Source organism: Terrapene carolina, unplaced genomic scaffold (assembly GCF_002925995.2).
Source record: "Terrapene carolina triunguis isolate 2854851 unplaced genomic scaffold, T_m_triunguis-2.0 Scaffold66, whole genome shotgun sequence".
Classification (NCBI taxonomy): Eukaryota; Metazoa; Chordata; order Testudines; family Emydidae; genus Terrapene; species Terrapene triunguis.
Genome location: NW_020664417.1, coordinates 914,153 through 931,263, shown reverse-complemented (window position 1 = coordinate 931,263; position 17,111 = coordinate 914,153). Strand labels below are relative to the sequence as shown.

Here is a 17,111-nt window from a genome sequence, read left to right as displayed (position 1 = left end):
TTGTGTGGAGGATCTAGCTCTCAGCATAAATGGATTGAGTTAAATGAAAGCAGAGATTTTCATGTAATTGCTTGAGCCCAGGGTCTGGGGCTTTAGGAAGAACACCCAAATTCAACAAGAGAGAATAAAATTGCAAGAGGTGGCATACTGAGATGCTTTTAAAAATAACTGTTTATAGAAAAAAAACCCAACAAATGGAAAGATCATGCTCCACTCTGTCCTTTTGCCTTTGGGTGTTGCTGGCATCCCCTTCCTTTAACATGTAATATCTCTTGCAGATTCCATTATCTCTTCTAGTCAAAAAATTTAATCACCCCCTGATTTAAATGTCTGGAGACATCCTCAGGTTAGCCATTAGTTGTGTGTTTCATAGTATATACATGCCCATTCTGAAAACTGAAGGACAGGCCCAAATTTTGAATATATCTCCTGTGTTCCAAAGCTCAGTTTTTATTACTGAGAGACTGCTGTTTAAAATATCTAATGCTGCCACAGGGCATATACATCAGTTTATAAGCAGTACATTTTAAATATAAATTTGAGATTGTTGGTAGGAATTCAGAAATTTGAGATAAGTATGCTGAAAAAGAAATAATATATATCAAACTCTAAATTATAATATTAATATTACTGACACACAGCATGGTGATGGGCGCCAATACAAATCCCTAAAATAGAGAGAGAGGTGTGGCTATTTTTATTAGTACACAGTTTTAATCTTGTCAATGTCCCTTTGAGTTTTGAGGGAGTATTTTTAGTTCAGATTTTTTTTTTTAATCTGACATGATTGATCTAATTTAAATGACTATTCTACCTCTGAATTTCAGACAGCTCGGGTGCTGGGGATCAAACATGATTGCAGATGGCCAGATTCTGCCTAGACCTTACATAGAATCCCAGTGTGAATATCGGAAATTGTGTAAGGAACTTCACTCTCCTTTGCATGCCTGCGTAAGGGCCAGGCAGATCTGCAGTCCTGGTACTCTGGCGGCACAGGGACTGATCTCTACTCTCCTGGAAACTCTCAGTGTCCAAAAGGAATTAAGAGGAATAGGCAGGAGGTAGAGCTGTGATTCTGTCCCCTCATGCAGGGCCCAACTGAGTCAGCCAGCCGCAAAGAAGAAGCAAACTGCAACTCTTCCTCCTCCCAGATGTATGTAGCCATCCGCACAGCTGGAAGCTGCAAGAGGCTTTCTGCCTCCCTGGAGCAGAATGACTCTCAATGCCTGCTCTGGGGTGCTACAGGTTTTTACCATCCCTTACCATGGACTGTTATTAAAGTTCTTAATTTAGCCAAAAGTAAATATAAAAGAAAACCAGACTAGTAACAGGCCACCACCAAAACCCTGAAAACTGGAACAGTCTCAAACGTAAAGGTGGAATTTGGAATCCAAGATCACATTCATATCTAAGTCTGAGAAAAACAGGCCCCTGCTTTAAGTGAGGACAGGAGAGGTTGCAATTCAGATGGGAATGTTGCCAGTTGGCCAATATTTCAGATGGTAAAATCTTTCTTCATTGTCTATCTTGTGTGGAGCCAAGCATATTGCTGCAAATAGCAACTAAACAAATAATAATTGGAAAATCAGATATATTCGTCATTGTTATCCAATGTGGTCAGTTACAAAAGAAGAAAATGCTGGTAAACACCATGCAGAATGGTGAACTCTTAACCCGGCCATTAAAACCTTATTCAAAAGATGAAAATATAGCTATCATATTGTAATTGTTGTTTTTCCTGTCACTTTAAAAACATGGCAAAAGGGGCAGGACATCGAAGATGGTACATCTGTCAAGTTTTCTTTTCTGAAGAGCAAAATAATTTGGTGTTTTTTCCCTCCCAGACTGTCAGCCTTATTTATACCAAGCTTAAGCCTGAAGGAGTTTGTTTGGTATTCTTTTTTTTTTTTCCTGAAGCTATATAAACCTCTGAAAATATGGATTGATAATGGACATTCCATAAGACCTTTGACTGCATGGTTGAAAGTGCAATGAACCACTACATTACAGCTGTTTGAGGTCATTGCAGTGCAAATGACCCTGTTCTGTAGCAAGATTAATGACTTAAGGGTTTATCCGCCCCAGAGGTTTGTGTGTAACTCCCATTAGTGTCAATGGGGGATACTCATGCTTAGCCCATGAATGCCATGGGTCAGATTCTGCTCTGTTTTACTGTCCAATTTTATTGAATTCAGCTTAGTTGAATTGGTGTAAATGTATATTCAACAGAACTTGGTTTTGTATTAGTATTTTTCAAATCACTTTAAATTAGCAATCTCATTTATATTGAGGGCCAGCAGTAGTTTGAAAACTAGCCTGTAGATTACTTGCATACATTACAGCATTTTACTACAGACAGTTTTGCTTACTTGCAGTTCACTGAAGATTAGCTTTATCTCTGCTGTGATGGAATAAGGGGCGGGCCCAGTGACTACTCAGTTTGGGTCCATGCTGTGAACTCTATTTTAACCCTTTAAGATCTTCTTGGGTGACTTATAATGAGAGCAATTAGATTGAATGAACCTTTGAATTGGCTTCCTGTTGAAAATAAAAACAGCATATTTTCCTCTCTATATTTTTCACCTAGCAATTGTTTATTGTCAGTATATGTCTCCCTGTTAATCATATTGTAGCTCTGCTTGGATTTGAGCCTCTAGTTATTAAAGCTTACAACAAGCTTAATCAGACCAGGTGGGTATATCTGAGCTCCAGTGTTCATGCTAATTGAGAGAGACTGCTTCTTCACTGAGAAAAATAGCCGCTGTTTACCATGCTTATTGACTAGGTGGTTAAGTTTTGCACCAGGTCATGCAATTCCTTAAGATTCATTATCAGTATCATAGCGTCAACAGCTTAATGAAATGCCATGTTCAGAACTGTATAGCAATACTATTAGTCAATAACTCATGAGTAGTTGATGCATTTGGAGCAATATTACCCCATTCATCCCACTCTATTGAAAATAGTCAAACCTTTCCTGGAATGGCTGCACTCCTGTGTACTGAATTATGTGCAGTTAGACTCCTGACAATTTTTTGAGTCTAGGAGTTAAAAAATAGCAGCACAAGTAGTTCTAAACTGGAGATTCCACTCAAGAAAAATAAATTCTTCTATTATTAATACATTTATTACACATGAGGACAAAATATTACTCCTTTATGCATATAATAAACGGACAGATCCTGTTGGACCTCACAGTAAGGGCAATGCTGAGCAGACTGAAGTAGAGAGTCAAGCTTGGAGTCACGGCTGTAGAATAAAAAATAGACCTGCAGACAGGCTGTCTGTGTTTGGTATCATCAGATTCCTTAATATTAATTATGTATTATTTATATGGCACTGTAGATTATTATAGCATCTTAAAGAAATAATAAAAATAGAAAAGATACAATCCCAGTTTAAAATCTAGGAACCTGGTCCTTTGACATCAGTGGACAAACTTCCATTGACTTCAATGGACTTTAAAACAGATCTGAAAGGCCCAGTACTGCAAGGCGCTGAGCATTTTGAGATGCAAATTGTCCTCAGCTCCCATTGATTTAAATGGAAATGTACAGACAGAACATTAAGTGGGAGTTTAGAGTGTACATCCCCTCAGAAGAAGATATCCTAAAACTAGACAACACAAGCTATGATGATAACATAGATGAAGAAAGGAGTAAAGAGGGAATGGAAAGGGTCACAACAAATAAAGAGAATTACTGATGTTATATAATTGAGTATGAGGGATGAATCCTGTCCTAAGTTACACAGATGTAGCTTCATAGGAAGTGCACCCTGTAACGAAGGGCAAAGTCAGGCTTGAAGTTTTTCAGTCCTGTCTTGGTAGATTTGAAGTTGTGGTGTGCAGTTGGTTGGTTGGTACTTTAAATTAGACTGAAGAAAAGGAGGAGATGACACTCAAATAGAAGTCAGCAGCGGAAAGCTGATTAAAACAATTGGGGCTAGAGAGGGATTTCTTCTTAGCGTATGCGCAATGTGCCTCAGGTGGCACAAGACCAGGATTTTCATCAACGAATCTGGTCCGCTGGTTGGATCATTAGCTTCCCCGGCCCAGGCCGGGTATTGACAGGGAGTGCGATGAGAATGTTGATCCATGCCCCCCCCCAGAGGAGGTTCGAAGGAAAAAAATGAGGAACTTGCTGCTCTCAAAGGAGGATGTTCTAAGAGTCAGGAGTAGTGCAAAGAATGGGAACAAAGGCACAAGTACAAGAAGGAGACAAGTGGAATGACAAATAGAGGAGAGTGGGCATTATTTTGAAGATCGCGATGTAGGCAGGAACCTATTTGATATCCTGTAGACAGATCATCAGCATAAATATCTAGGTTGCTAACCTTAGAATATAAAATCCTGACACTTCTCATAAGTCTTAGAAGCTTTCATTATATTATACTTAAAATTATTTGTTATTTTATATTAAGTTTTGCACATACTGTACACAGTTCATATCATACTCACATAGTGTCATCCTTAAGATTGTCCATTTTTGCCTTTGATAACAGCTAATGTTACCTCAGTGTCCCCAGTCAGTGTTCCCTGGGTGTTCATACAGCCACATTCTGACCCGAGTTGCATCCAAGCAACTTCATTAATTCCATATTTCAATATGTTTACTGGTGTATTTCTAGTGATGGGTCTTAAAATACTTTTCCATTGCCTTAGATATCATTTCCTCTATATTTTCAGGATTCCTTGGGTGTTCATGATATTAAATAACATAATGACCTATTGCATAGGTGTAAATCAGTGTAAAATTTGGCCTGCCTTCCCATAACTGGTCATTTGCCTAGAGAACAATGGGAGTTGCCCGAGTGCTCAATTTCGTCCCCCTCCTACACCTGCCCAGAATAATGTCGCCCTTCTTTCCTGCCATGATTTTTGGTGATCACCATTTTTTTTTATTGTGGCTCATCTGTTTTATTATTCTTCACAACAGCTGTCTGTATGGAAGAGTTTTACTTCACTGCATTGTATTCTTGGAACATTACTTATGTCATTATATAATAAGAGATATTAAATCATCAATTACTGTTTTGGCATAAACATGCTAATAAAAACAGATGTGTATTCAAACTCAGTTTTATGGAAAAAGACAAAATCTTGTGGATTCTAGCTTATAGGGTGGGTTTTCCAATTGTTGCAAAGGGCCAGATTTTCAAAGGTATAGAGGAGGTTAAAGATGCTGATTGATTTCAATGTCATATAGGCACCTAACTACTGAAGCACTTTTGAAAATCCCACTAGGCACCTATCTACAGATGCTTAAATGCCTTTAAAAATCTGGCTCATAAGTCAATAATATAATATTGGCTCCACACATTTATAATCCATACATTATGGTGTCAAAAAGTTTCTTTTTATTTATATTGTATTGAATTTTTTTTAACCAAAATAAGGAGAGATTAGAAAATGACAAAGAACAAAAAGCAAAGAAATGTGAAGAAAGGAAAAGGAAAGGAATGAATTGGGGGATGGGAGGGCAGAGGGGGAAAAGGAGAGTGACATTTCAGTTTCTCTCTGCTAGGAATTAATAAATGATTTCTAAAAAGTCAGACAAAATCTTTTCTAATTTGTCTGAGGTCCACCTTTCTGAAGCATTACCTACTCTCTTTATCTACCAGGTCAGCCATGTTGATGAGGACTCTCTCCATCTTAATGGTTTCTTGTCAATTTTCAACAACAGGTTGCCCCAAAGTACAGCATCATGTGCGAGAAAGGAAGGAATTTAAATTTTCTGGCAAAACTGGTCCATGTCCATCTGGTAGCCAATACTGTAGGGGATGTTTTATGATCAAAATGGTAATAGGCTGAACTGAGTATTCCTGACAGCAAGAGGGAATGGACCATTGTATTACACTCATGTTGTCTTTCTCAAGTGGACCCATTGAAATAAATTGTAAAACTCCCACTGACTTTAATGGGGTCAGGATCTAACCCCTTGTCTGTTTTTGCAAGGACCAGTACAGCTAAAATAGACTGGATTGTCCTTCTTTTTAAGAAAATGAGCTGGCCTAGTGGTCCAAACATTGGACTGTGAACACGGACTCTTTTTCTAGTACTAGACCATTTAATTTCTCTGCTTAATTTTCCTGTCTGTGAGTCTGATACTTGGTTAAGTACTTCAGAGATGTGAGGACTAAGGTTGCTTTGAAGATTAAAAGAGCTATATCAGGAGTTGTTGGGCTTTTCCATTGCATAGACCAGAGAGAGATGGAACTGGGATTCACCTCCTGTCCTTACAGGCCACCCTTTCATGTTCAACGCACATCCCTGTAACAACTACAAAAGTTGCTTACATGGAAAAGAAACATTGGGAAATTATTTACTGTATTTTTAGCTTTCTTCTGCAAATTAGCAGCTGCTAACAAGGAGGAGAGCCAGCACTATGTGACCAGTCAGCATTCCACAGACCTCTAGCAAGCATTCCATGGACCACAGCTTGGGAACCTCTGTTATATATTACTGCAAAGTGTTAATGGCAGATGTTAAAGAACCACCCTTCTAACTAGGTGTGAGGGCTTTTTTGGAGGAATATTGGTAGCAAGTGAGAAGAAGGGAGGTATCAGAAAACTGGAAGTATATATGGAAGTACAAAGTACAAGGCATGATTTCATTAGACAGTGGTGATGGTGGGGGGATAAGATATGTAAAAGGAAGAGAAACTGGTAATAATGGAATTGCTAGTCTGCATAAGGATATCCTCCACCATGAATTATGACACTGAGCATTGGGAAGGCTACCGTATGTTTGCAACACTTTGTCATATCACCTTTAAATCATGATATGGCCATGAAAGATACCACAACTTTAGCCTATTAGCACTTATTTGTCAGATATTGGAACACTTTTCCAAGTAAGGGCCATTTTCTAGGATGATAATGTGGAAATTGCATAATTCAGGATGGTAGTAGCAAATCAGAGATAGTTGGAGAGCAGAAATACCTTCCCCCCCATATCTTTCGGTATTGTTGTGATGGGGAATACAAATCCTACTTTGGCCAGGAAAGGATTAATGAGATGCTGTGAGCTCAGAGAGACATGGTGAGTGAGGCAATATCTTTTATTGGATCAACTCCTGTTGGTGAGCGAGACCAGCTTTCAAGCTACACAGAGCTCTTCCGCAGGTCCGGGAAAGGTACTCCCTGCATCACAGCTGTGAGCTCAATCTCACCCCGTTATACCTGCAGTAGGTGTCAGGCATGGGCCCCACCCCCTCCCTTCTACCCCCCAAACTCAACAGGTGTCAGGTGTGGAGGGAGAAGTTAAAAGGGAACATCCCAGCTCAATGGGGGGTTTGCTGGGAGGGAAAGCAGCCCTCCAGTTCTCACTCCAGGAGAGAAGCCTGGCTAGGCTTAGGAACTCTTGAGAGACTACTACCAGCCAGAGCCTCCCTGAGGGAAGGTAGGCCTGATGCTGAGCTATTATTTTGATTTGTTGCCAGTGACTTGCTTGTTGCAGGGTTAGCCTGCTGCAGGTGCTGCCTCACATGAAGGAAGTGACAGCTTAAGAAAAACCTTTGTCTTGTTCCCCAGACTAGGGACCCGTCAGTGGTTTTCTGTGATACTGTCACCAAGGAGTGATCCTTTTACAAATGTGTTAAGAAGGCCATACTTTCCTCAGCCAGTCCTCTATTACCTCTCATTCTCCATTAACCAATTAAGGACCTGATTGTGATCCCCTTACTTAGGAGGAGTACCTTACTCATAAGTAGTCTTATGTTTCCAATGAAATGTCTTGTGAAGTAAGATACTACTCAATATGAGTTAGGGTAGCAAATCTTGCCCTAAATAGCTAATCATTGTACACCATTTTAAAGATAAAGTGCTATACAAATGAATACCTGTATTATTACTTAATCTGCCTAAAGTTGCCATTGTAATTTCATATGAATATGCATAGAATGGTCATAAAAAGGAAATGTTCACACTAACCACATCATACAGTTCTCTGTCTCACTAGAAGCAGCACCAAAAATATTGATGGCAACTCACTTTCACTGATAAAAAATATTAGATTGGTTTTTGCAGCTCAATTAATCTGTCACCTGTCCTCAGCAATGTGTAAATCATTTCTCATTCAAACAACAGATCATGCTTTAGCAGTGGTATTGATCCATGCAGACCTCTGGGTTAGGAGTAAAGCATCTTGAATTACTTTGGCTGACTTCTGGGAGTTTGTTTTGGGGTTTTTTGGGGTTTTGTTGTTGTTTTTTTACAATGATTAGGGAACTCTAGCGACTGTGTTTTAGTGTTGTTATCACTTAGCTTAAATTTAGAACTTTGGTCTCCAGAGAAACACCTCCCACCCCAATCTGGTTTGCCTCTGCTTGGAGTAGATATCAGAAAAAGCCATTCCTTCAGTTTCTCTAAGGGCTTGATAACCTCTTAACTTTCCTTAGCCAGAGGTGTTTTGACCTTTAATTAAAAGGAAAATTTGTTGCCTTCCATTCAGAAGACAGCAAATAATGAACTCATTAAAATGAGGTTAGTGTTCAGGCCTTAGAACAAAAAGAGCTGAAGTCTCATTAGTGGCTAACAATCCAGAACATAGCACATAAATAAAACCTAATATGGCAGAGCAAAATGCCTTGGTGCATTAAATTTGAGCAGTATCAAATGTTTACAGTCAATGATGTCTAGGGCATGAAGTTTTAATGTACTTAATAAAGGAAAGCAAATTGCTTCCTATTAGCCATGAAATGTTACTGCAAAAATTTCCCCAAAAAGTTTATTATGCAAATGAAGGATACAGTTGTAATTAACAAGGACACTATGGGAAAATATCATTCTTGCTTAATAGATGCACCAATTATGAAGAATAAAGACAAAGCAACTCAAACATACAAAAGGTAATTACATGGATTAATGTAAAATACTGCTGAGTGTAAATGCAATATAAAGAAAAAAAGATTTATCTTATGGATGTCCTAGAGAGAGGTAGACTTACTGACAAAGTGAAGAATAAATTAATAAACTGAACACAAAATTCTAAAAAGATTCCACCTAATTTAAGTGCCCTAGTTGAAAGAAACACTTTGATTACTTTTTAAAAAAATGTGCTTAGCCCGGCATGAGGTCATGCACGTTTCACCAAACTTAGATATGCTTTGTGGTTCTTTCCATGTAAAATGATTATTTTATTAGATTTACTTAATTTACTTATTCAGAATAAAATGATATTAGTTTAATTACTGGCTTAGAATCTACCATAGAATCTGCAGTTTTTTTATGTGGGTCACCATATCTAAATAGTTATTCTATGCTAATTGCCCTATTCAGCAATCCTTACTCAGAAGAACTAACATTGATTTTTTTTTTTTGAATGATGACACAATAAGCAAAAATGAAGAGGCCCATAAATACTCTGGCCAAAGATACCACCACGGATCTATGCCTAAACCAACAAAGGAGACTTACGCTCTGCATTGTAATACCTAACTTTAGGTGCACTGCTGCCCAGTGAAATCATCAGTCTCAAGTTAGGTGCCCAGACTCTATGCAATGCATAGGGAGAGTTAGGCATCTAAGAATGGGATCACAGAAGGGAGAGTTAGGCATCTAAGAATGGGATCACAGAAGCCAGCAAGCTGAGCAGGAACTGGACTAAACTAGCCGATAGGAAATGCCAAGGAGATGGGTGGGGCCTAGGCCCTGTCCCCAAAGGGACATAGCCCCACCACCTCAAAGGTATTTTTGGCACCTAACTCCCATGGGAATTAGAAATCTAAATATTTTTGAGGATCTGGGCCATAGGTGCCTAACTCTGGACTGGAGGGAGGTGTTAATCTCTATTTGGTATTCTCAGCTGTGACTACTCTCCTAGGGTGCTGTGGCACTGTGTTCTATCTGAGCTAGGCATGCTCTGAGAATATCTGTGGGATTGAGCCCCTCAGGCAAGCTAGGTAGGGAATACCTGCCTGAGAATCCCCCCAGGGCCTAGGTGTGAGTTGGGTCCTGGCTTTCTGGAAGAAATTTAGGCACCTACAGGTTTAAGTGGCAGCTGAGCAGCAGAGCAGGATCTAAATTTTGTATTTAGGTGCCTCAAGTGGCAGTTAGGTATCTAAATTTCTTTTGGATCTAGCCCCCAAGACAGAAGAACAGTCACCTAAGCACCATAGGAGTTTACCAGTTTTCTCTGAGTGTGGATTTCAACTTGTGTGGAAGTTGTGGGCAGAGCCTTACAGTCCTGCTACATATGGGCTCTCTGCTAATCTGCTGGGGCTGTGACATAGGCGAAGGACAGCAGAGGATGCTGAACCTGAGTGGAGTAAAGAAGAGAGGGGGATAGAGGGAATGCATATTGAGGAGGCACATGTAAACTACTGATGTTGAGGAGAGGGGGCTTGACAGACACTGTTGGAAAGTGAAGAAGTGTTCAGCTGGGAAGTGGGGAAATAAGTGTTTGCAAAGGAATCCACATAACACATTAATAGTGAACTCAATGCTGATGGCAGATATAAGAAGTGAAGTGGTGATTTTGAAGTTGAGTGGGGGAGATCAGAAACCTGATGAGCTTGTCCACAGAGCAGGGGAAGGTTTCTCTAGCCTCTGATGGAAGGATTCCTTCTCCGAGAAGAAAGCCAGAACCAGTGGGACACTGCTGAGAGAAGAGTTGGGAGTAAGGCAGCCTGATTTCATATGGACAGATAATATTGTGGAGAATAACTGAGTTCAAAGCCACAGGGTTTGGGGAGAATTATCTTGCTCAGAGGAGGATCTACAATGAGGGTCCTGTGTAGGACTCCAAATTTGGTTCTGAATCAGGTAAAACTCCCATTGTTTAAACTACTGCAGTCCTTCCTCCTGGCCAAATTCTGCATGGTCTTTATGTGGCTGTGCAATGGGTGAGGAGGGCATAAGAAGCCTACCCCTCCTGCGAAGCCTGCATAAGGACTAATCCTTGCTCTCAAGGGATGTAGAGACTGCACCATTCCTGATCTGCTGAGTCACACAGTGCCATAAAGGGAGCAGGGAAGAGTGGACCATGGCTCCATGCAGGCATAGGGTTGCCAGGTGTCTGGTTTTCAACTGTGCTGACTGGGCCGTTAAAAGTCCGGTTGGCGCGGGGCTGGCAGGCTCCCTACCTGGCTCCAGGTGGCTCCCGGAAGTGGTGACATGTCCCTCTGGCTCCTAAGCAGAGGGACGGTCGGGGAGCTCCACACATTGCCCCCGTCCCGAGCGCCAGCTCCGCAGCTCCCATTGGCCGGGAACCTCAGCCAACGGGAGCTACAGGGACGGTGCCTGCATGAGGAGCCGCCTGGCCTCTCCGATGCCTAGGAGCCGAGGGACATATCACTGCCTCTGGGAGCCCCCAGACGTATGTGCCGCCTGGAGCCCTCATCCTCTCCCTCACCCCAACTCCCTGCCTCAGACCAGAGCCCCCTCCCGCACTCTGAACTCCCCGGCTCCATCCCCCAGCCCGGAGTCCAATCTTGCATCCCAAACCCCTCATCCTAGGCCCCACCCAAGAGCCTGCACCCCTGCCCCAACCCAGAGCCCTCTCCCACATCCTGAACTTCTCATTTCTGGCCCCACCCCAGAGCCAGCACCTCTCACCCACTTGTGTACCCCAACCCCCTGCCCCAGCCCAGTAAAAATGAGCAAGTGAGTGAGGGTGGGGGACAGCGAGCGATAGAGGGAGGGGGGATAAGGCCTTGGAGAAGGGGCAGGGCCTTGGAGAAGGGGCAGGGGTGGGGCAAGGGTGTTCGGTTTTGTGCAATTAGAAAGTTGGCAATCCTATGCAGGCAGCAGAGCTGGCCACCAATGCAGGTGGTAAAAAGTTTAATTCCTTAAAAGAGCAGGCATGCGGCAGTCTGTGTGCACACAGGAGGCATTCTGAATGCCACCTGCTGCTCTCCTGGTGTGGTGCAAATCTGTATTCCCTATTATTATGGACTGTGCCTACAGAGCACAACAGAGTGTATTCTTCATCTAGCAAAATTATTGCTGAAGCCAGCTGGAGTCAATGAGAATCTTGATTGAATAAGTAATTATTAAAAATAGGGAAAGGGTTCAATAATTCTCAAGGCAGGATTGATCTTTTTGTGTTTATTTTCTAGATAGATACTGAGATCTGTGTAAGACATTCCCCACACTTACAAACAATATAACATTTAGTCAAATGTTAGGACTCACCTATCCGATAGTGTCTTTTTAACGTTAACATACAATGAGACAATAAAAATGAAATTAATTTCCGTATAAATGAATATATGTGACATGTGTTATACTGAAATGACAAAAAAAAGGTCTTTGGTGCTCGCAATAAACGCTGAGTGACACATTTACCCTTTAGACTGAAAAAATCATATGACCATAGTTTATATGATTTACAACTTAATCCTTGTTCTACTCTTCTAATGAGACCTTACCTGGATGGAATGTTTCTTCTCTCGCTTTTTTCCCCCTTCCCCTTTTTGTGATCTTACGAAATAACATTTCAAGGGGATTTGGAAAGGAAAAAATGAGATGATAAAACAAGAAGTTTATTTCACATACCTTGGTATACCATGTTTTAATTGATAATACTTCAGGGTCTTTCATCCACAAAGACAAACCACATTGATTTTGCTCAGCATACCAGTCTGAAATGCAAGAAGCACTGCATATATTGGAAAACTGTTTCTAAAAATAATGGCCCAGATTCTAAACTGGTGGCATTCTGCATAGCTCTTTTGACTTAAATGGAGCTAAGACAATTTTCAACCACTGAAGCTCTGACCCAATGAGTATTTCTGGTGCTGACCATCTTCATTTTATAATTGTAGTATACTGGAACATAATTGTTACATTTGTCTACCAGTTCCCTTTGTATTTGGTCTCATAAAACATAATGTGTAATATTACAATGTGTGGATCAAGCACTGATGTACTAATGTATGGTGGGGGTCACAAAAGGAAAATCATCTAGTTAATAAATGTATAACCAGATAGGCTGGAGACAATACTAATCTCTTAATATTCAGTGCTAAGGCACACAGTTTACTGCAGTTAGATTTCACTTGTTGTTGTCCCTTGCTAATTTATTTCCTTGGATAACGGTTCTTAAACTTCTTGTTACCTCTACCTTAAAACTCTCTATATAGTTAAGTTTAAAAATAAAGGAAAATAAAAACTTGCTGACTGTCTCTTAGGTTGTGTGGAAGTCCAGTGCATGTCCCAAATGACAAACATATTTAGTTAGTTGTCTGTTATCATAAACACAGACTTCAGCTGCTAAGATACATGTTAATTTCAAATATGTTTCATAGTTAGTTGGTGGTCAGAAATGCTTTTTAGCTTTCAAACACTGAGACAACTGGGCTAAGCATTTTCCTGTAACTGACAAATTTAATGATTAGTGACCAGATGTCCATGCCATGAAAGGAGGTATTATTGGAGTTTAAATACCTGTAGGCCACTGCCTGCCTCTTTCTTTGAACAGTGGAAGAATATAAATATCTGACTACTATGAACTTTGTTAATATATCTTTTGATTATTTCTTAAGAGCAACATGATAGGCGCTCAAAAGATTGCTGATAATTAAAGCTCTTCACCAATTCAAAACTGGCCAGGCCAGTATAGACATGAAAGCATTATCCAGCTGGTATCTATAGCATGACCGATGTAAAATGTTTGTTGTTCTCAGACCAGTCCCAAGTGGAGAGACATTCATGTAGTAAAAACTACCATTTGGAAGCATCACTGCTTGGCAGTCTCATCAGTGAGGTCAAAGACTGAAAGTGCGCAGAGTCTTCTGTCTTTTATCTCTACAGATGTTGTACACAAAATTGATCTGAGACACACTGATGAGGCAGTGGGGGTAGATGGCAGAAGCTATTCTGTCTTCAGTGCAATCAGACTTGCACTTTTTAGGAGCATAAAATTTTATTAGAAAAAATAAACAACATAAAAACATAGCCATGAGGTAAATGGACACAACTCCCAGTGAAGTCAATAGGGAGTTATCCATTTATACCATGGCTGAATTTGATCTACAAGCTACAATTTTAAAGTTTTTACAGGTAAGTGAAACCAAAAGCCTTTAATGCCCAGGCTGGCAAGCAATACCTTTATTGTATTTTGAGTTAGTAAATTTCATTATTCACATTTTACATATAAACACTGTGTTTATGGTGGTTCAGTTGATTAGTATATTGTTACATCTAGAGACCTGAGTTCAAATATTGCCAAACATCAAAACATGTACAGGTCGATGTACGATCTTGCCCTGTTTCTGTTACTCTAAATTACAGAGTTAGGTACTCTCGCCAGTGATGTTGGGCCCTCACCTTCTTAAATTCCCAAATGTATTCACTAATAGACTTAAGAAAAAAAGAATGACCCCAACAACAAACCACAGAATATATTTAAAGAAGACCTTAATTTTATGTCTCGTCAGTGGACACAAATTTTAATACGAGGCATTCCTAAATTTTATATTCATTTTTCTAAATGCATGTTAATTTCTTATTTATTTCAGGCATTACTAGAGACTCAAAATTTACTGCGCACTCAGGTTGCAAATTTTACCTTCAACCTTGGATTTTCAGGAAAGTTTTACCACACAGGTAAGAAGGAACTTTGTGCTCTCAGGTAGCTACAATTAAATCAGGATTTAAATCAGGATGCTCTCAGGTAGCTACAATTAAATCAGGTATCAGGATTTTAAACCTCGTTTTTAGCACTGTCTATTTATCATTGCTGACTCAGAGGAGCAATGGGAAAGTGCTGTATTCCATCATCTCAGGTACTTAGTGTCCAATCCAAGGCCCACTGAAGCAATGGAAGGAATCCCATTGATTTCAAAAGTCTTTTGATCAGTCCCTGAAGGATATGAAGTGTTTTTGCATTTTCTGAAGGGCGTCCTGTCAGTCTTAGGGTGATAAGGAAAGCAAATTAACTGACAACAAATCTGTAAAGACAGCATGGGTGTCATTCCAGGCTTTTTGCAATATCACAGGTGCAATGAAAAGCACGAGGCTGAAAACTGAGTGCCACAACCTCCTAAGAAGCAGCAATATTTGAATGTGACACACACCGTGACGTGTCTCAATATGATTAGAAAGCAACCCTATAGCAATAATATTAGGAGAAAGATTAAAAAAATATAATTGTCTTTAAAGTCCTTGTTATGCCAAAACCTTCATTTAAAAAAATTTAAATTAAAAGAAAAATATATTTTTCCTTACTAACTCTGAGTAACCAATAGATTCCTCTTACCAACCCAATGTTTCTCCGGAAGATTAGAATTGCCTGATTCTGCGCACTTAATTGTCTCCTTCACATGCGCTTCTCTCTGCCTCAATTTTTCTCCTCTGTACAATGTCCCTTCCACTTTCTCCCTTTTCCTCACTTTTTAAACCTTCTTGGTAACCCCTTTGCCCCATCCTGTCCCTCCATTCAGGCTGCCCAGCTTCTTCACTGTTCCCTCTCCCACCATCACTTACGTGACACCCAGTACTGGGAGGAACAGTGGGATGCGCACTCAACCACTTATTTGAACTGAGGCAATTTTCAGAGTATTCCATTGTAAGCCTAGAATTTTTTCCTGTTTGAAGTGTCACCTCTGGAATACAGTTTCCCAACTAGGTCAATCGTACTGCAAAGGGGACTGTTGGCTGCATTATATTAAAGAAGCTGGGAAATTTGACTGGAGGAGGTAATAACGAGTTAGAGAAGCAAAGGGATGAAGGGATAAGCTTAAAAAGCTAGGAACTGGAGTATGTGTATGTTGGGGGATGGGGGAAAAAAAAGGGTATGGGGAAGAGGAGTTTCAGAGAGGAATAGAGTGAAGAGCCCAAAATTATTATTTATTTGTATTATTGTAACACCTACCGCCCCCAGCTGAAATTGGGGCCCCGTTGTACTAGACACTGTGCAAACACATAGTGAGAGACAATCCCTTCCTAGAAGAGTTTACAGACTAAATAGACCAGACAAAGGGTGTGAGGGAAAAGAGAGATTAAATGATTTGCTGAAGATAATACAGCAAGTCTGTGGCAGAGCTGGGAATAGAATTTAGGTCTCTTGAGACCTATTGAAAAGCTTGTTTTCAGAGAAAGTTGGCAGGCCGTGTGGTATAAAGTGATATTAAGGAAAAACTATAGGGAGTTGCTGTAGTTAATGTAGCTCTTCATGATCATGGACCGATTCCTGAAGTCCTTGGGCAGGTTTTACTTAGTCTTTAATCAGGAAACTCTCAGTGAAATCAATAGAAGTTTTGCCCAAGTACGGAGGACTAAATAAGGATGCCAGTATTTTGCCCACTGCATCTTAACCTGCCTGTATAACCATTTCTTATTGGTTTTATCTATAATAAGGTGAGTTAAACAAAAGTAGACCATTATATTGTGTTGGGATACTAGGATGCTGCTTAATAATGCCCTGCCATAGTGTTCCATAGACATCAGTTCTTCATGTAGACAGTTTGCCCACCCCAGCAAGTGCAAGAAATACAAAAGGGGAAAAATCAGTGGGGAAAAGATCGTTTATTTTGAATACTAATTGGAAATTAATATTAGTAGTGATATTAGGGGCATTTTTCAGTTCAAAATACTGACTTGCAATTTTGATTTATTTCTTTTTGTTAATCTTGAGTTTCCTCTCAATCTACCAGAATTCACTAAAAATTACCTCATGTGTAATCTTCAGGTTTTCTCTTCCCAGTTGATTTGAATATTATCAATATTTCATTTGTAACTGGCATAGAGAGAATGTGTTCATGTGTATGTATGTGTGTTCTCCAGTGATTTATAAGGGGTACTAAAATAGTACAAAGTTACTTAATGAGTTGAGTCATGTCATTGGCTCCATTAAGAGACTTGCTGCAGTCTGTACTCAGTGATGCATGTGACTTCTAAAGTGAGCACTTCATTCATGGGGTGATATTGTTGTTTTGTCATATCAGCTTAGTGGAAACATTTCCAAGTGTTCTCCATGCAAACATCCACTTTATTGACTCATTATAAATAAAACATGGAAAGGTATTCTTTAATTACCGTAAACATGGCTTGATTACCCAAAAGAGGCTTTTAATGTAAGATGCACGACATGTTTTATTAGGACATTAACTGCTGTGCCTTATTGACTTTTCCTTAATGTACAATTTTGTACTCCCTTACAAAACTCC

At 40.0% G+C, this 17,111-nt stretch overlaps 1 protein-coding gene across 1 annotated transcript in view; it reads left to right on the top strand.

Annotated features, from left to right (window-relative positions):
• Window positions 1–17,111, top strand: part of LOC112101780 (bifunctional heparan sulfate N-deacetylase/N-sulfotransferase 4) — a 155,805-nt gene that overhangs the window by 35,703 nt on the left and 102,991 nt on the right. The window contains exon 2 of the mRNA XM_024192643.1: window positions 14,463–14,550. Within this exon, the coding sequence (XP_024048411.1) occupies window positions 14,463–14,550 (88 nt within the window). The remainder of the gene's footprint in view (window positions 1–14,462; window positions 14,551–17,111) is intronic.